Source organism: Mirounga leonina, unplaced genomic scaffold (genome assembly GCF_011800145.1).
Source record: "Mirounga leonina isolate KUSES-001 unplaced genomic scaffold, KU_Mleo_1.0 Mir_115, whole genome shotgun sequence".
Taxonomy (NCBI): domain Eukaryota; kingdom Metazoa; phylum Chordata; class Mammalia; order Carnivora; family Phocidae; genus Mirounga; species Mirounga leonina.
In genome coordinates, this window is record NW_023270268.1 from 5,492,090 (window position 1) to 5,509,634 (window position 17,545).

The 17,545-nt window shown below is 46.3% G+C and overlaps 1 protein-coding gene across 1 annotated transcript in view; it reads right to left on the minus strand.

Moving 5' to 3' along the window:
• TRANK1 (tetratricopeptide repeat and ankyrin repeat containing 1) overlaps nt 1-17,545 on the minus strand; it is an 82,398-nt gene that overhangs the window by 32,828 nt on the left and 32,025 nt on the right. The window contains exons 9-14 of the mRNA XM_034991895.1: nt 13,202-13,363; nt 10,995-11,249; nt 9,064-9,240; nt 5,719-8,634; nt 824-1,023; nt 378-515 (exon numbers count right to left, since the gene is read on the minus strand). Of these exons, the coding sequence (XP_034847786.1) occupies nt 378-515; nt 824-1,023; nt 5,719-8,634; nt 9,064-9,240; nt 10,995-11,249; nt 13,202-13,363 (3,848 nt within the window). The remainder of the gene's footprint in view (nt 1-377; nt 516-823; nt 1,024-5,718; nt 8,635-9,063; nt 9,241-10,994; nt 11,250-13,201; nt 13,364-17,545) is intronic.

Here is a 17,545-nt window from a genome sequence, read left to right on the forward strand (position 1 = left end):
ATAGGGTGGACACTGCTAACCTTGCCTTCATTTGTAAGGCTCTCCTGAGAGCTCACTCCAACTGGAGCATCCTTGGGAGTCAAGGAGCTAGTGAACACTGGAAGCTGGCACTCGGGTACCAGGCATTCAGAAGAAAGAGAGAGCAGGGCAGGGCACGGGAGAACCAGCCCATGACACACTGGGAAACCACCCACAGCCATCGACAAAACCCATATCCAAGGACACAAAGCCCACACCGAATGGATGATGCTCCAGAACAGAAAGAGGTACCTGTGAGAAACTCACTTCTACTCAGCTCCATGTTCTCTCTCCCAGAGAGGAAGTGTAGCTCATACATATATGCATGCATAGCGTGAAAAAAATTCAGCATAACATACCTCAGAGTCAGTAAAAAAGTTGTAAAGGAGGACATCGTCAAATTCTAAACCTTTCGCTTCATACACGGTTAGCACAAGGGCTAACCCCAGCTCTTCTGGAATTTTCTCCTTTGCCATTTCATTAGCTACAAGGATTACCTGGGGGAGAAGGAAAGAAGAAGGAAGTAGGAAAGAGAAAACATCAAATTCTACAAAGAGGGATCTTGCAAAGCTCAGTCCATTTCTGTGGGAGGCAGGTAACATCTTTAAAAAGAAGTGGCCGGTCTGGATTTGGTCAACCAGGCTAGCTGAAGTATTAACAATTGCTCCTTCACCCAGATCTGAAATTGACCTATTCTGGCAGAGGAGCTATTGAACTCTATGCTGTGGAATAATTCGGCCTCCCAAACCTTCTCCAACTGCAAACTGCCTTTGATTTTCACGACATGCAATCCCAAGAAGCTCACCTGATGGGCTCCAAATTCAATAGGCTGGGTTTTCCTTTTGTTCCCTCGTAGCAAAATTGCCAAGTCGCTCACACTGCAAGACTCCAGGACAGTTGGTCTGGGACCACCAAAGAGGCCAGAGTCCCTGGGAAGGCGATCAAAAGATTCCGGGAAATAGAACTGAAGTAAATCCACCACCCCAGATGCCAGATTGAGGATCCCTGAGGTAAAACAGAAAACACATGTCAGATATGGAGCAACACGACAACAACATGGCTATGGGGTTTTTGTTTTGTGTGTGTGTGTGTGTGCGCTTTTGTGCTTTGTTTGGTTTTTTTATTTGGGCTTTGGCTTTTTTTCTTGAGAAGCAATATTGGTCCTGATAGTATGGATAATTGCAAGTCAGTTTCTAGTGCCCATTAGATTATCACTTTGCCCCTGCATGATATTACTCCCAGTACAGGGGATGAAGGCAGAGATGCGTTGCTAAGAAGGTTCTGTTGGATCTCGTTCCTGACCTATACTCATATTAGAAAAAATTACCTCATAAAGAAAAATCAAGGCAGCAATATAAACAATTAGAGCTGTTAGAAAGCTAATATAAGCGGCTGGCATGGATGGTAAGGGAACAAAAATTATTCGGACCCTCTCATTGGAGCTTGGAGCCGTAGAGACGTTGTCATGGTAACAGCAGGGCTGAATGTTAGGTGGGGGCAGCAACCAAGGCCGCCATCCCCTCCCCACCAGGTTTATACCCAGCCGAGAGGACTATTCTAAGAAAAAAGGTAGAACTGGAGAAAGGCTTTTGTGAAGAGCTTTCTCCCTGGGTCCCCTTGCTTATCTAAGCTCTGAGTAACGTTGCCAGTCAAGATGAATGAACACTACCACAAGACAGGCACCTTCATAAAAATATCCCATTTAATCGTTAGGACTGCCCAGGGACATAGACTAGACAATCCCACCCTTACAAGCAGAGACTCCAAGGTCTAAGAAGTTAGTAAAAACCTCCACATGACAGGATTTGAAGCTGAATTGAACACAGATCATCCTGGGTCTTCTCCATGGTTCACTTTGTGCCACGTGCCCTTTGCCTGACAGCAGGTAGAATACCGTGTTCTTGGCAGAACACCATGAAATGGGCAAACATGTCCCCACTGCTATTACCAAATAATAAGGAGAAATTTTACTTCCCAGTAGTAATAGTATTAGATGTATACAGTCGGGAGCACAGTGGAAACTGCCGAATCTAAGCAAATCAGCTGCTACTAGGGCTCCCTCCTCTTTAAAAGCTAGCAAAGGCCAGAGATGTACATTAATGGGAGAATCAGAAAAGGGCACAGAAGTGTTGATTGCAGTGATAAATGGGAATCCACTGAAATGCCCCTTTAGAGAAACTAGATAAATAATTTTTAAATGAGCCTACGCAAAGAATAAAAGATGGTTCCACCATAAAAAGGAATGAAACTCTGACACATCCTACACCATGGTGGAACCTTGAAAACATTATGCTAATAACTTAGCCAGACACAAAAGGCCACATATTGTATGATTCCTATTACATGAAATGTCCAGAATAGGCAAATCCATAGAGACAGAAAGTAGATTAGTGGTTCCCAGAGGGGCAGGGGTGAGGGAGAATGAGGAGTGACTGCTAATGGTATAGGGTTTCTTTTTGGGGTGATGAAAATGTTCTGGAATCAGGTAGTGGTAATGGCTGCACAGCCTTGTGAATATATTAAAACCACTACACTGTATATTTTAAGTGGGTGAATGTTACGCTACGTGAATCTCCATTTTTAAAAAAAGAAAAAAACATAAGGGAAAATATTCACTAAACAGTATATATTCACTACATGATCAATAACTACAGTGTGTATGATACATGCATTTAATGTCTATAAGGAAAAAAGATCAAAAGGAAATGAAACAAAACGTCTGCAGTGAGTGGACTTACAGGTTGCTTGTGATTTTTTTTTAACATTTTATGTGTTTTATAAAGTCCCTAAAATCTAGTACATATGATTGGGGCTTTTTCTGGCTCTATACACAGAAACATATACACACAATCTTCTCCGTTCCAACATGGGGTTTATGTAGCCACTGTCCTAACGGCTTACTTAGCAGAAACATCAAAATCACTCCCAGGAACAGCCCTTCGGCCATGCTCTGTTTTGCCAATCAGAAAGGTTGCTGGCCCCAGACCAGTGGCACTGAACCAGAGGGTCAATCAGAATGAGGGGCTCATTCAACCACTCATGCCAGATCCTTCTACTGGGTCCAACAACAGAAAACTGGAGCCACTTCCTGAGGACAGAAAGAATTCTGTACCACACACAGTGCCAAGCAGGGGAGGAACTCAGGAAATGTCTCCTGAACAGAGGAACGAGGGCCAGGGCTCCATTTCCTATTAAGAGAATAAATTACTACACAATCTGAGTCCCAGGTATAAGACCACAGAAGAACAAGAAGTTGAACTGCTCAGACCCAGCCAGCTCCTGTGATTTTTTTTCAAATGCGACCTCAGGGAGGACTTCCAGAGCCCTGGCAAGCTGGGCTGAGTTTGTGTGGTGCAGCTACACTCTAGGAGGCCACCTGCCTTCTAATCATTTTCTGACTCCTTGGCTAAATAAATCAGAATTTTAATCTCATTTTACAACGCGCGCGCGTCCGTGTGTGTGTGTGTGTGGTATGCATGTATTTTCTCTTTCCACCAAACCACAGCCTACCTGAGCTGCATCTAGAAAAAGAGCATCTATCAAACCCTACAATAAACATCAGACTTAAATGATAAAATATTAAAAATATTCCCATTAACTTCAGAAATAACACACAGATGCCTGTTAAAGCTTCTGCTTAAGGCCCTAGCCAATGAAATATAGCAGGAAAAAATGAATGATAAATATAGAAAAGAAGATAAAGACTGCCCTTACCTGCAGAAAAATGCCAAAATCTAAAAGTTAGAATGTTCAGTATGATTGTTAGATTGACCAGATCAACATATAAAAACCAACAGCATTCCTCTATACCAGTAATAACTGATAGAAAATGTAAAAAAAAAAAAAGAAAAGAAAAAGAGGCAGCCGTGATAGTAACAAAAAGTATAAGATCCCTAGGATAAATCTAACAGCTGTGTAAAATGTCTGGGGAAAATTATAAAATATTATTTCAGGCACTAAAAGAAGACCTGAATAGAGAAAAATGCCCAGGTCATGGTTCAGAAATCCCGATGATGTAAAGATGTGAATTCTTCCCAAAGAGCAATAAATTCAATGAAATTCCGGTCAACATTACAAAAAGAGAATCTGATAACTATGGCAAATGTGATATCATGCTAACAGTACAAGACAGACAAAACAGCCCAGAAACAGAGTCCCAGATACACAAGAAGAGCAGCCTTACAAATCAGAGGGAAGGATGCACCAAACAGTGAATGGCGTCAGCACAGATTCTCCATATGGTAAAAAGTAAAATTAGATCAGAGAAGGGTTAGTTCAATAAAGACAATGTCACACCACATGTACATTTTAGATAGACTAAATTTAGTTACTTAAATTTACCCAAATTACCCAATACCTGCCTACATATAAAAAGCAAAATTTAAAACCATTGGAAAATTATACAGGAGAATATCTTACTAACTCCAGATCAGAAAAATTTCTTAAGACACCAAAGAGCAAATCGTAAAAGAAAACATTCATAAGTTAAAATTTTAAAGTATCTTCCTACTAAAGAACACCATCACTCATATGCCCCTTTACTGTAACAAAGTTAAAAAGATAAGCTCTGCAATTTTTATAATCAACAAAGGATGCAAAGGCAAAAATTCATAGAGAATTCTTAACAAATCAGTAAGAAAAACAACTCATTAAAAGGGTAGACAAAGGAGAACAGGCAATTCAAAGAATACAGAATCGCCGGTAAACACACGAAAAGACGCCACGTCTCAAGAAAATGGAAATTCAAACTATACCAGATGTCCTTTCACACCCATTCCAAGAGTAAAGCAAGAGGATATAACATAGATCCAGAGAGACGCTCAGGAAGGTTCGCTCCAGGATTGTATGTCACAGTGAAAAACTGCCAGGAGCCTAATGTCCATTACTGGAAAATGAATAACAAACTGTGGTACAGCCCTAAAATGGAATGCTAACACTAGTTAGAAATGCAGGGTCTAGAGCTCCGCATCATCAATATGCAGAATCCCAAAATGTAACATGAAGCAGAAATACAAAGTGGCAGAAAGATATGTCTGGCACGATCCCATTAAATAAAGTAAAATGATACTCTATATTGTTCATGGACATGCAGGACACAGGAGGTGAACTGTGTGAGCACTTTATAAACCTAAAGGAGGGATTCTGGCATGGATGTTGTGTTTTTCAAACCCTCTGTGCTTCGGTGTCCTTCGTAAAATGGGAAGGCTGCCTACCTGGCAGGGTCGTTGTGAGGATGAAGTAGGGGTGGTCTACATCGGCTGCCTAGCATCACGCCTGGCCCAGAGAAGGGGCACAACTGAGGTTCAAGTTAAAAGCATCTGAGTGTGTGTTATCTCCCACCACCCCCTAGGCCTCTTTTTTGGCTTCTCCTCGGGAGAAAAGCTGCTTTGGGAATTAATGACTTATAACTGGCCCAAGAATGTGCTTCTAAAGTGCTTTAACAAAAGCAGTTTAAATGTTCCCCTGTAATGTTTTCATGTCATGGCAAGGTCCCTAAAATGTAATTTCCATTCAACCACAGCTTGAATTACCAATCTACGAATGACGAGCGGCAGAAACCATAAGACTTCTTGTGCATGGGTGCATTTCCCAGCAAACTCCAACATACTCTCCTTACTTCAGCTACAAAAGCCTAACCAAAGCAGTGCAAGATGACGGCCAACCAGCTCCCCTGCAGGCAAGCACAAAGGCCAGACATACCCGAATGGGACCTGTAATTCTGGTACAGCTGGTGGATCTTCTTGGGCTTCCGGACGGCACACTGCTTGTCCACGGTGTTTCTACTGGCATAGTGGAACAGAGAGCGCAGGTCACTGAAGCGGAAGGCCACGCCCTTCATGATGCTCTGGGCCGTGTCCCCCGTGAGGAACATGGCGTTGGGGTCATTGATGCATTTCATCAGCAGTGTCAGCTCGGCTTGGGTGAAGTCCTGAATCTCATCGCCATAGAGCTCATGGATGGACCACGGGAGCACCTTGAGCTTTGACAGCCTCTGGGACAGGTTATACAGAACATCTTCTTCGTCGAAATAACCTTTCTGAGACCTGATCTGCTGGTACAGGCAGAAGAGACTGTAGATCTCGCTCCGGTCTTCCTTGAAATTGGGGGACCGCTTCCTCCCTAATTTCTTATACGCTTCTTCTGTGAGCCTCCCCTGGGGGCAGCTGAGGGCCTCAAAAGACCCCTTCAGAAAAGATTTTATTTCTTTCCAAATCAGTGCAGGGTTGTAGGAGGTTTTCCCTTTGATCATTTTGGGCCATATTTCATTGGTGAACACCTCAAATGTCACATACACCCGGGGGTCACTGTCACACGTACGTGTTTCTGCAGCTTTATCCTCCTCGCCATTGTCCCCATCTGCCTCGGCCTCCTCCTCATCCTCTTGCCAATTGGGGATGGTCAACTCTTCCTGGTTGGACCATCCCACGATGGCTCTTTTCAAGCTGCCATCTTCATTTCTCAGAAAAAATGGTTTGGGCAGAGAAGCATCAAGCAGGAGAAGCAGCTGCTTGGAAGTGACAAAGAGAGGAAAGTTCTCATCCCTTAAGTCCTGAAGTTTGTGGACATTGGGTTCCAGTGGTTTGTAGTGACTGGTGGCCTTGGTAGACTTGGAAAGCTCAGTGAAATTCCTCTGCACCTCCTGGCACAGGACATGGTTCTTGGTCACGAAGATCTGATGTAAATGCTCCAGCTGGTGGGGATGCTCTGTGGCGCACACTTCCACCGCCTGGCCTGGCTCCCCGGGCTCCCCACTGGATCCCCCTGCACAGGCTTCGCTATCCTGCTCCTCATCTATGCTGTCCGCTGTTTCTGCTTCCATGGAACCTTCCTCTTCCTCCTTGTCCTCTTCCTCCTCCTTGTCCTCTTCCTCCGTCTGGGGACCTTCCTTTCCGGGTTCCACTTCCAACCTTCTCTTCATCCACAACTGCTTGGTCAGCAACGGGCTTCCTGCCTTCTCAGCCTTCTCCCAGTAAATGTGGAATTTCTTCCACAGCCTATACAAGCAGCAAGTTGTCTTCCCAGTGCCGCTCCGCCCAATGAGGATGATGGGCTCCAGTGGCCTGGGGTTGAGGTCGATCACGGCATACTCCAGCTCACCCACCCTGAAGGGGTACTCCACCGTCGCTGTTGTGTCGTTGAGGATGTTGGAGGCCATGCTGTTGCTAAAGCTGTGGAACTTCATGATGTTATACTCCGTCTCCACCGCGCTGGCCGGTGGGAAATACTCGGGGTTCACGTGCTCCCAGCTATTCTCGGCCTCCGTGTCCTCCACGTAGAAGCGGGGTATGCGCTTTTGGACCTTCACGTTGGCTGACATCTGGCCTTGGTGGATGCCCTTCAGCTTCTTCCGCAGGACACAGGACTGGCCCCGGTTGTAGGCACTACAGATGGCGCTGATGGAGTCCGACAGCTTGCAGTGGTCCAAGACAATGTCCCAGATCCGAATGATTTCTGTGTAGACCCGACCCGACTTCTCTGGGCTGTGCAGGTTCCGCTCTGTGGCAGCGATGATCTTCTCTGGGTTCTCACTGCATCGAGGGGAGAAGTCAATGGCCAGCTCCCACAGCATTCGGGCCCCCTTGTCCAGCTTGGCCTCGAAGAGCCGGATGCTTCCCTTCAGGTGCTTCAGCCGCTTCTGCAGGCCCTGCGTCCACTCACCATTCCCCAGCTGCTGGATAGCTAAGATGATTTTCTTCTTCATGACCTTCGTCATGACCTTGCTGGACAGCTTTTTCAGCATTTCCGAAGTGCACTCGATCTCCCACGTCATGTTCTCAAAGTCCTGGAGGCAGGCCTCGATGTCCTGCGTGTTCCAGCTGTCCGGATCATCGCTGCCCTCACTCCCTCTGTGGCCAGCAGGAATGAGCTCCGAGGCCACGAGGCCTGCCTGAGCACATCCATCCCCTGCCTCAAGGACGCTGTGGTTGTTCCCACTAGAGTCAGAGCCTTGAGGCCCCAGGGCTCGCTGGAGCTCGTTCTTCTTTACTTCTGTACCAACGCCTGTCTCCAGAGGCTCGGAGTCCTGAGGACAGTCCTCAGAGAGGGACGTATCCAATTCAACCTGCTGAATTAAACCCATGATGTCCTGCACCAGGCGGTCTCTCAGAGAGCAGGGCCTGACAGCTCCAGGCTCCTGCCTCATCGCCTGGGCATCCGGGAGAGTCTCCCAGCTGTCGGGAACCATGGTTCCTTCAGGCAGGGTCCTGGCAGGGACGCTGCACGGCAGTGACTTGGATGAACCCTGGAACTTGAGCTGAGACATGTGACCAGAGGCAGTGGGCCTCGGGAGCTTCCCCGGGTGGGCAGCAAAGTCCTGCCGGTTCCTCCGCTTGTTCTCCATCACAGCTTTGTTCCAGGTCAAGAGCAGAGCATCATTCTTCTTAATCCGGTGCCTCGCATCTTTGCCTTCTTTGTTCTTCAAGTTCAAGTTGATGTCAAACTTCACCAGCAGGTCTATCAGCTTCTTCATGCGCTTCAGCATGCCCTTCTGGAAGATGATGTGCATCAGCGTGTTCCCATTGCTGTCCTGGCTGTTGGGGTTGAGGTAGCAAAATTCAGTGGGGTTGGACCAGAAGAGATCCAACAGGTAGCTGAGGAAGTTAAAACCGATGTCAGCTGAAAGACATAAACAAAACGCTTTGAGTGCTGAGCCGCTCTTCCCAGGGAACAGAGACCCCTGGATCTGGAGAGATGCCAGCCAGGGGCATCTCAGAACGCCACACCTCCCCAAGCACTTGGTAAGCCAGTGGTTGAAAACCAGGGATAGTTTGCTCCCAAGGGATATCTGGCCACATCTGGAGGACAGCCAACTTTGAAACTTAAGAATCCTCCTCAATCAACCCACGCTGACCATTCACCATGATGGTTGCTCCTTCTCATCCAGCTGTGGGTGAGGGGCCAGAAGATAATGGGTGGGCCTGACCAAGAAACAGTCCTTTTTCAGATCGTTGGTTTTCCCAATAGGAAAGATGAAAAAGCATAGCATCAGTTCTAATATCCAGCTTCCTCTTCAAAGAAAAGACTGCTTAAAAAATAAAGGCCTACCTTTGATGTCTAAAAAGATGTGGAGTGCTGCATGCAAAGGAGTATCCCCTTCCGTGAGGGAGATACTGCGGGGGTCTGCACCCTTGGTCAAGAGAAGAAACGCCAGCTCGAAGTCCTCATGTTTCAGGCACATGACAAGCGGCGTCTCCTGGCTGTCGTGGAGACCCTCGGGCAAGGCTGAGGAGGCAGAGGAGAAAGGCGCATCCCCATGAGGGATGTACCCTGTGCCAAGTGACCACCTGGCTCACCTGAGGAGGAGGGACCACGTCTGCCTTATACTCCAAGGGAAGAGCTGATGCTGACCCGACTTCTGAGGCGAAGGCTTCCCAGAGCCCTCAGAGTGAAAGCCCAACTCCTTCCAGTGTCCCATTCATGGGCTGTGCCTCTCCCCACTCTCCTGCTCCCCTTCGTGTCCCAGGGCCCCATCTTCAGCCCTGCCCGGGAGTGTGGACGGGGCCCGGAACAACGGAAACCCCAGTGGCTGCCTAACACCCTACCTGATACATAGTCGGTGATGGGGATATGAGCATGGCTTCCTACGTCCGTTGCTTCTATGACGCTTCTTCCTGAGGATGCCCATCTACCCTCAAATGGCATCTTCCCTGACACCTCTCCACCCCTAACATCAGCTTCCCTTTAGCTCGGTCCACGCCTCCCCTCTGCACCGCAGTCTCCCTGACCTGCACCCCTGCGATCCACACACCCCCACGCAGCAGCCACACTTTCACTTTGTCCCTGGTCCCCAGCAACCAATTCCAGGGAGGCGCTTCGTAAGCACTGGCTGACTCAGGAATAAAATAGGAAGCCCATGACCGCCGCAGTTTCCAGGCAAAGGTAGTAACATTCCACTCGAGGAATGGTTTTGAAGAAATAAACTATAGGAGGCATTCCATCGACCTCTTGGAACCTGTGGGGAACAGCCAATGCCCAAAGGCTTTGTATGGCGCTTTGAGAGCAAAGGACCAATAAAGGACATTCCCTCTTGAACAGCCGAGCAAGCAGGTCAGCCGCACTGCTCTTCCAAGAACCTGCATGCGTGAGCTCATTTAACATTCAAAACAGCCCTGAGAAAGAGGACTGTTAACGTTCCCATTTTATAAACAAGGACACGGAGGCAGATAGAGCATGCCCAAGGCCACACAACCAGTAGTGGCATTAGTAGGGGGGTGGGAATTGGGGGCAGGAGGAGGCTGGTGCATTTAAAATAAAACCCAATCCAGAGCACCTGGGTGGCTCAGTCAGTTAAGCGTCTGTCTTTGGCTCAGGCCATGACCTCGCCATCCTAGGATCGAGTGCCACACTGGGCTCCCCTGCTGGAGTCTGCTTCTCCCTCTCCCTCTGCTCTTCCCTCCTCTCGTGCTCTCGGTCTCTCTCAAATAAATAAATTAAACCTTTACAAAATAAATTAAAAAAAAAACGCAATCCAGCAAGATGCTGGCTCTCTCCAGACATACATCCAGCCAAGTGTGATTGCACTGATTACAGCAGTAGATGTATCCACCCACCAATTATTCGGCTGTTTCTTTACAAAGAAGCACCTCAAATCCTAATCCACCGATTAGAAAAGAATGCTGGAGAGCTGACAGGGACTCACGCAGCATACTGGGTGCAGGGAAAAGTCCAGCCGGCAGTCGTGAGGAAAGGACCCTGTGCGCCACAACCGGGGCCAAGGGCCCCCCTGCACGCACCTGAGGTCTCTCACACAAGGCAGAAGAAAAGACAACAGAGGTGAATAGAGTTCACAAAGACGCAGAATTCCTACAAGGCCAGCACCCACTAACGGCATTAACCTGGTCGCTGTTGCAAAATGAGAAGCTATGGAGGAAGAGAATGGGCCAGAATTTAAAGGAGTCTCCAAAGTCAAGTGAAAGACCTGGTACCAGTGGTGTCCCAAGGGACAAGTCCCCAGTGTCCATCATGAGCATTCTCACCTCCACTGTCGATGAGGCAGCCCAGGAGCTGCATCCTCCGAGGGTCCCAGGCGCTGAGGCGGGGGATGACAGCGCAGAGGTCAAGGTCTGAGAAGTTGCAGCCCTTGATGAGGCAGTCTCCCAGCGGTGGCTCCCCGCTTACTTTGCGGGTCAGCAACAGAAGCACTTCCGGCCATTTCTGTTTCTCCAGTAAAAACTTGATGAAGGTGTTGGCGCAGTCACGGTTAATGTCACAGACCAGGTCAGGAGGAATTTCTTTCAAAAATAAGAATACACCACACTCCCAAAAAGGTTCATATGACTCCTGCCCCCAGATACCACCCAACACATTTAGGCATAATTAACAAGAATTATCCGTCGGTATTTTTAACCTCTGGGGGAAATATAAGCAAGTAATTACTTTGGGCAGTACTCAACCACTCGTAATTGTCAGTATAAGCACTGGAGGTGTGACCTTCTTGGGAAGGTCAGAAATATTTTAAGGGGAGTAGAGCCTGGCCCAGGAGAGCAGAACTGACTGTCTTGGAGATTACGTGAGTCAGGGCATTCTACTGAGATCAGAAGGGCAAGAGCCCAGCTTAAGTTTTGCATAATATTAAGAGTGTTCTGCTTAAGGAGCACTAAAATACAGGGAGACACTATAGAATAATTAAAAAGTTAAGAGCTAAGAGCATTCTATAACTTGTCTGGCAACCCTACCAGTAAGAAAGCAGGAAGAAAGAGAAGGAAAGAAATCAAGAGTTAACCTAAATAAGAGCAATTTAATTTGCATTTGCTAGTTTTTGCTTCCCACCATTCTCCAGGATTTCTAACACGAATATTCATTTTAATATTTAATATTTAACTTGAAAACAAGAAAAACAATTCTGTGTGCAGGACCCTGGACTAAGTGCTCGACATCCATCATCTCAGCAGATTAGTACCCTAGTTAATGCAGGAGTGAAGGAACGGACACTTAAGAAGTTAAATAATTGGCCCAGGGTCACAGATCTGCTAAGTGGTAGAATTAAGATGAAAATGTAAAACTCCAAGCCTTAAACACTAAGATCTGCTGCATCCCCTGAAGAGCATTTTTGTTCCACTGGCCACCCCTTCCCTCATTCTCTGGAAAATTAAGAAATCTCAACCCTTTGAACGTGTCCATGCTGACTGCCAACCTAAAAAATACTAAATTTCACCTACTTAGGGTTTCTAGAATCTTCCCTAATTACCTAAAATGTGTCATCTGAAGTCCTTTTCTAGAACTTTCCTGATTTCCCCACAATGAAAAAAAAATTAACATTCAATTCCACAATAACCTTATATACCAACATTAGCTAATATCTAGGGAAGAAAGAAATATCCGGGGTATTTATTTTTATTTTATTTTTATTTATTTATTTGACAGAGAAAGACACAGCGAGAGAGGGAACACAAGCAGGGGGGAGTCGGAGAGGGAGAAGCAGGCTTCCTGCAGAGCGGGGAGCCCGATGCGGGGCTGGATCCCAGGACCCTGGAACCATGACCTGAGCCGAAGGCAGACGCTTAACGACTGAGCCACCCAGGCGCCCCTATACGATCCCTTTTTAAATATCCCGGGGGCGCCTGGGTGGCTCTGCAGGAAGCCTGCTTCTCCCTCTCCGACTCCCCCCTGCTTGTGTTCCCTCTCTCGCTGTGTCTTTCTCTGTCAAATAAACAAAATCTTAAAAAAAAATTAAAAAATAATAAATAAATAAATAAATAAATAAAATAAAAAGGGATCGTATAGGCAAAAGTACTTCTAGCAGGATACATGAAAAACCAGACACAGAGACTGACACTGGGGATGGGACTTAGGTACTAATGTTCAGGGTGGATGATACGGACTTTCTGCTGAATAACGTTCTGTGCTATTTGAATGTTTCACACATAGCTCATCACTTTCATGCTTTTAATTAATTGTTTTAAAGATGTCAGAAAAGAGGGGCGCCTGGGTGGCTCAGTCGGTTAAGCGACTGCCTTCGGCTCAGGTCATGATCCTGGAGTCCCGGGATCGAGTCCCGCATCGGGCTCCCTGCTCGGTGGGGAGTCTGCTTCTCCCTCTGACCCTCCTCCCTCTCATGCTCTCTGTCTCTCATTCTCTCTCTCGCAAATAAATAAAAAATCTTTAAAAAAAAAAAGATGTCAGAAAAGAGTTCTAATAGGCATAAGTCATCTTTGGCACAACTAAATGTTGTGAGGAAAGTTACCTTGCAGAGAAGAAAGAAGGCGCAAGAACCTCTGAACGACTTCTTGCTTCAGAAAGTTTTTAGGCAGTAGCCGGCTTCCTGAGTTCATGTACTTCACCAGCTGCTCAGAGGCCTTCCGGAAAATGTCGGTCTCACTAACAGGTCCGTCACCATTGTTCAGTCCTGCAAAACAAGCACACGATGCCTCCGAATACAGAGATCACAGCTGAGGGAGATTGCAAAAGTTACCCCGGTTTGCCACCCTTCCGCGGAGCCCCTTGTTTGCCCCATGACTTCGGGTCTCCTTCCATCAAGAGGTGGAGCCTATTCTCTTCCCCACCCTGGATTCCAGCCTGGCTTCCAGACTTGGTATGACCAATAGAATGCAGTGTGATTTTTGTCCTGGTTCTAAGGTGGGGCCTCAAGAGGCCTGGCTTAGTTCTATTCACTCTCTTGAGACCCTGGCCTCTGCCAAGTGAACAGGTCCAGTCTCGACTTCAGGGGGACAAGAGACAGCATAGAACAAAGAGGAATCAGTCCGGTTGTCCAAACTGAGGGTCCATAGATGTGAAAGAGCCTGGCCAAGATCAGCAAGACCACAGCCTCTGGGAGGAATTCAGTTAAAGCTATGAGAACAACCCAGCCTAAACTGCTGGCCTGCAGGGTCACGAGCGAAATAAATGCTTGTTGTTTAAAGCGACTAAATTTGGGAGCAGTCTGTTACACAGCAATAGATAACTAACATAAGAGTTGAGGGAAGTGACAGAAACAGGAGGGCTTAGCACCACATGCCAGCCACCCACGCGTCTCACTGGCCAGCAGAAAAACCCGAGAAGAAGGAGCCACCTCTCTGGCCAAAGAAGGGAAGACAATATCCCCTTAGTTCAGTTTATTTGAGAAAGTAGCCATGATTAGAAAACCCCCCCTGACAGAATGTTGAAATGGGCAAATGTTTTATTTGCTATCAGGTGATACACTCAAAAAGCACTCTCGCTTAAAATAGAATATTACTGAGCACATCAGGGAGCAAAACTGGACGTGCTTTCACACCCAATGAAAAGGGCCCGGCCCATAGCATTAGGTGCTGTCACACTGTGCAGAAATGAACAAAAGGTTCAATGTCGTGTTCCAACGAAGTAGGAACACTTTAAAAGAGATGGACTATTTGAAAATGCGAAAAAAAATGAAAAACATCCTACCTTCATCAGGTTTCCCAGCAGTAGGCCCTGGGTCAAGGATTTGTGTGCAAGTAATTCACGAAGGAGGTGACGGGTGGGAAGCAGATTAGGGGCCAGAAGGAAGCCAGGTGGCCTTGCCTGATCCCCCAGGGGAGCTCTGGAGTGAGAGTACCCCTCACAGCTATCCCCATCCAAGGCCAGGAAGACGGGCTTTCAAATTCTCACCTCGATCTATCACTGGCTATAGGCTGCCCTGGGAGGATGTAAGTCCTCAGGCACTTCTAGTTTAAAGGAGCCCCAGCAAAAGTGGCTCCATACGCTGTTCTCCTTGAGAGGAAGCCTTAGGTGCTAGCTTCCCAAAGTCAAGGCACCCCCACGTCGAGGGGCACACAAATGGTGAAAGGGATCCAGGGGATCCAAGCAGAGCTCCAACATTATCTGCTGTGCCTTCTGATGCACACCTGGGTCACCTTTCAACAAATCAAGTCAGAACACAAGAAACACACACATACACACACCGACTTCAGGGGCTCATTGCCCTCTACTCAAGAGACCTTCAGGTGCCAGAGAGAAGCAAGACCCACTTTAGCACCATCCTCCAGAGAAAAAGAAATGGAAACCACTTAGCAAAGGAAGACCTACATCACCTCAGCTGGAAGCCCAGAAAACATCTATGTGCTCTGACAGGGACTTGGCCCTCCCACCTTCATCCTAAAATACCTATGAACACACAGAAATGGTGAAAGCTCACATTACAGAGAAACAGGATCCTTGGAAAAGGAGCAACTTCCTTCACTATCATGTGTTACTTGTCCCCCAGCCTCATGCCATTAAAATCTTTTCTAGAACAACATTCTTCCACTAGGGAAATTAGTATAAAAGTCACTTGACACTGAACAGAAATAGACTAAGATGGCCAGTATAATTAGATGCAGTTGTATAATAAATGCACGGCTGTGTGGTTCAGAATAGTTAAGCAATGGGTCAGAGAAAGTTCCACATGTCAGGAAAGAAACCAGAGAATGATACTAACAATGTAAAGACACATAGAAGGAAAGGTGCTGGCAAAGGTACCCCTGGGTAGATGTGGGTGACTTATTTATTACTCTGAATTTGTCTAGTTTTTTTCTAAATTTTCTATAAGCTTAGTAAGAGACAAAAGAAACATCAGAATATAAAGTTGCTTGTATATTATAATCACAGATTGCTTTTCAAAAGATGATTACGTAAGTGCTGAACAACACCAACAAAAAGACTGGATAAAATATGCCAAAGTATAATCACAATAAATTTTTCTTTTTACATAAAACTATGTTTTTACAAATTTTCTACAGTGATATTTAGTAAATACATAAGCAGATTTGAAATTAAAAATTAAAACAAAGAGATCTTCTGAAATTGCAACAGTGCTCAGAAGTGTTAGAAAACAGAAATAAATCATTTCAAAAAGAGATTTTGCCCTAGCCTGAAATTTTTCTTTCAAGCTAAAAAAGGCAAAACTGATTAAGTTTTAGTACACACATTTTATCAATTCAAATTTATGTCCCCATTTCATTTTTTATAAAAAAAAAAAGAAAAATGTATAATTATGAAAGCATGGAATACGACTAAATGACCAAATCACAAATATATTAATTTGGGGGGGGGGGCAGGTGAGTTTATGGAGAATTCATGTTTTCTTGTTTTCCTTTTCTATATTTTGTAATTTTAAAGAAAACATTGCATTTATAGTAAGGAAAAAGTATCATGAGCATCCTTTAGGTCGATTCCAGATGCCTGCATTTACTGAAAACAGGGCACCGTCTTTGGTGCTGAGGGATGGTAAGAGGACGAACCAGGGCCTCTGTGTCCCATCCGTAGGGAACACCAACACAGAGAGAAGGTTCCAGGGTCCTCTGAGTGCTGTGTCCGAGGTGCCTGCATGAGCACAGAGCAGAAAGCAGCCAGCTCCCACTGGAGCAGCAGAGAGAAGGCCTCGGAGGCCTGGAATGGTTCTCACTCTGAGTGAATCACAGATTACAAACCCTGAAGAGAAGGAAGGCTCCAATCCTGTTCTTGGTCCTGAGAAGAGAGAATCGACAGCGGCCAGAGAGGTAGGTGTGCTGCCACCTGGTGGTGGCCGTGAGAGGCAGGTAAAAGCAGTTAAGAGTTCATTTTCCACCGCGGTCACCCAGTCAACCGCAGTCCAGAAGCAGATGATCCTCCTTATGACAAATCGTCAGAAGGTCAGTAGTACGGGTGCCTCGGTGGCTCAGTCGGTTAAGCCTCCGACTCTTGGTTTCGGCTCAGGTCATGATCTCAGGGTTGTGGGATCGAGCCCTGCGCCGGGCTCTGCACTCAGCACAGAATCTGCTTGAGATTCTCTCTCTCCCTCTCTCTCTGCCCCTCCCCCCATGCTCTCTCTCTCTAAAATAATAAATAAATAAATCCGGAAAAAAAAAAAAGGTCAGTAGTAGCCTAATGCTCTGTCACAGTGCCTACATCATTCTCATTTCACCTGACCAGGCAGGCGTTTTATCATCCCATTATCATCACAAGAAGTGTGAGTACAGTATAGTCAGGTATTTTGAGAGAGAGAGAGACAACATTCACATAACCTTTATTACTGCAGATTGTTATAATTGTTCTATTTTATTATGAGTTGTTGTTAATCTCCCACTGGGCATAATTTATAAATCAAACCTGATGGGATGTATGTATAGGAAAAAACAGTACATACAAGGTTCAGTACTATCCACGGTTTCAGGCATCCACTGGGAGGCTTGGAAGTATCCCCTGCAGATAAAGGGGGACTGCTGTATACAGTCCTGACTACTTAGAGGTAAAGCCTTGTTCCTCCAAGTGGGCTCTGGCTTCCCCTGGTACTTTGCAAGAACTGCAGAATCTCAGGTCCTGCCCTGAACCTGCTAAATCAAAATCTGCATTTTAACAGGCTCCCAAATGGTTCCTGTTAACAATGGGAAGCTCCAGGGCGCCTGGGTGGCTCAGTTGGTTAAGCAACTGCCTTCGGCTCAGCTCATGATCCCAGAGTCCCAGGATCGAGTCCCGCATCGGGCTCCCTGCTCAGCGAGGAGCCTGCTTCTCTCTCTGACCCTCCCCCCTCTCATGTGCGCGCTCTCTCTCTCTCATTCTTGCTCTCTTAAATAAATAAATAAATAAATAAATAAATAAATAAATAAATAAATAA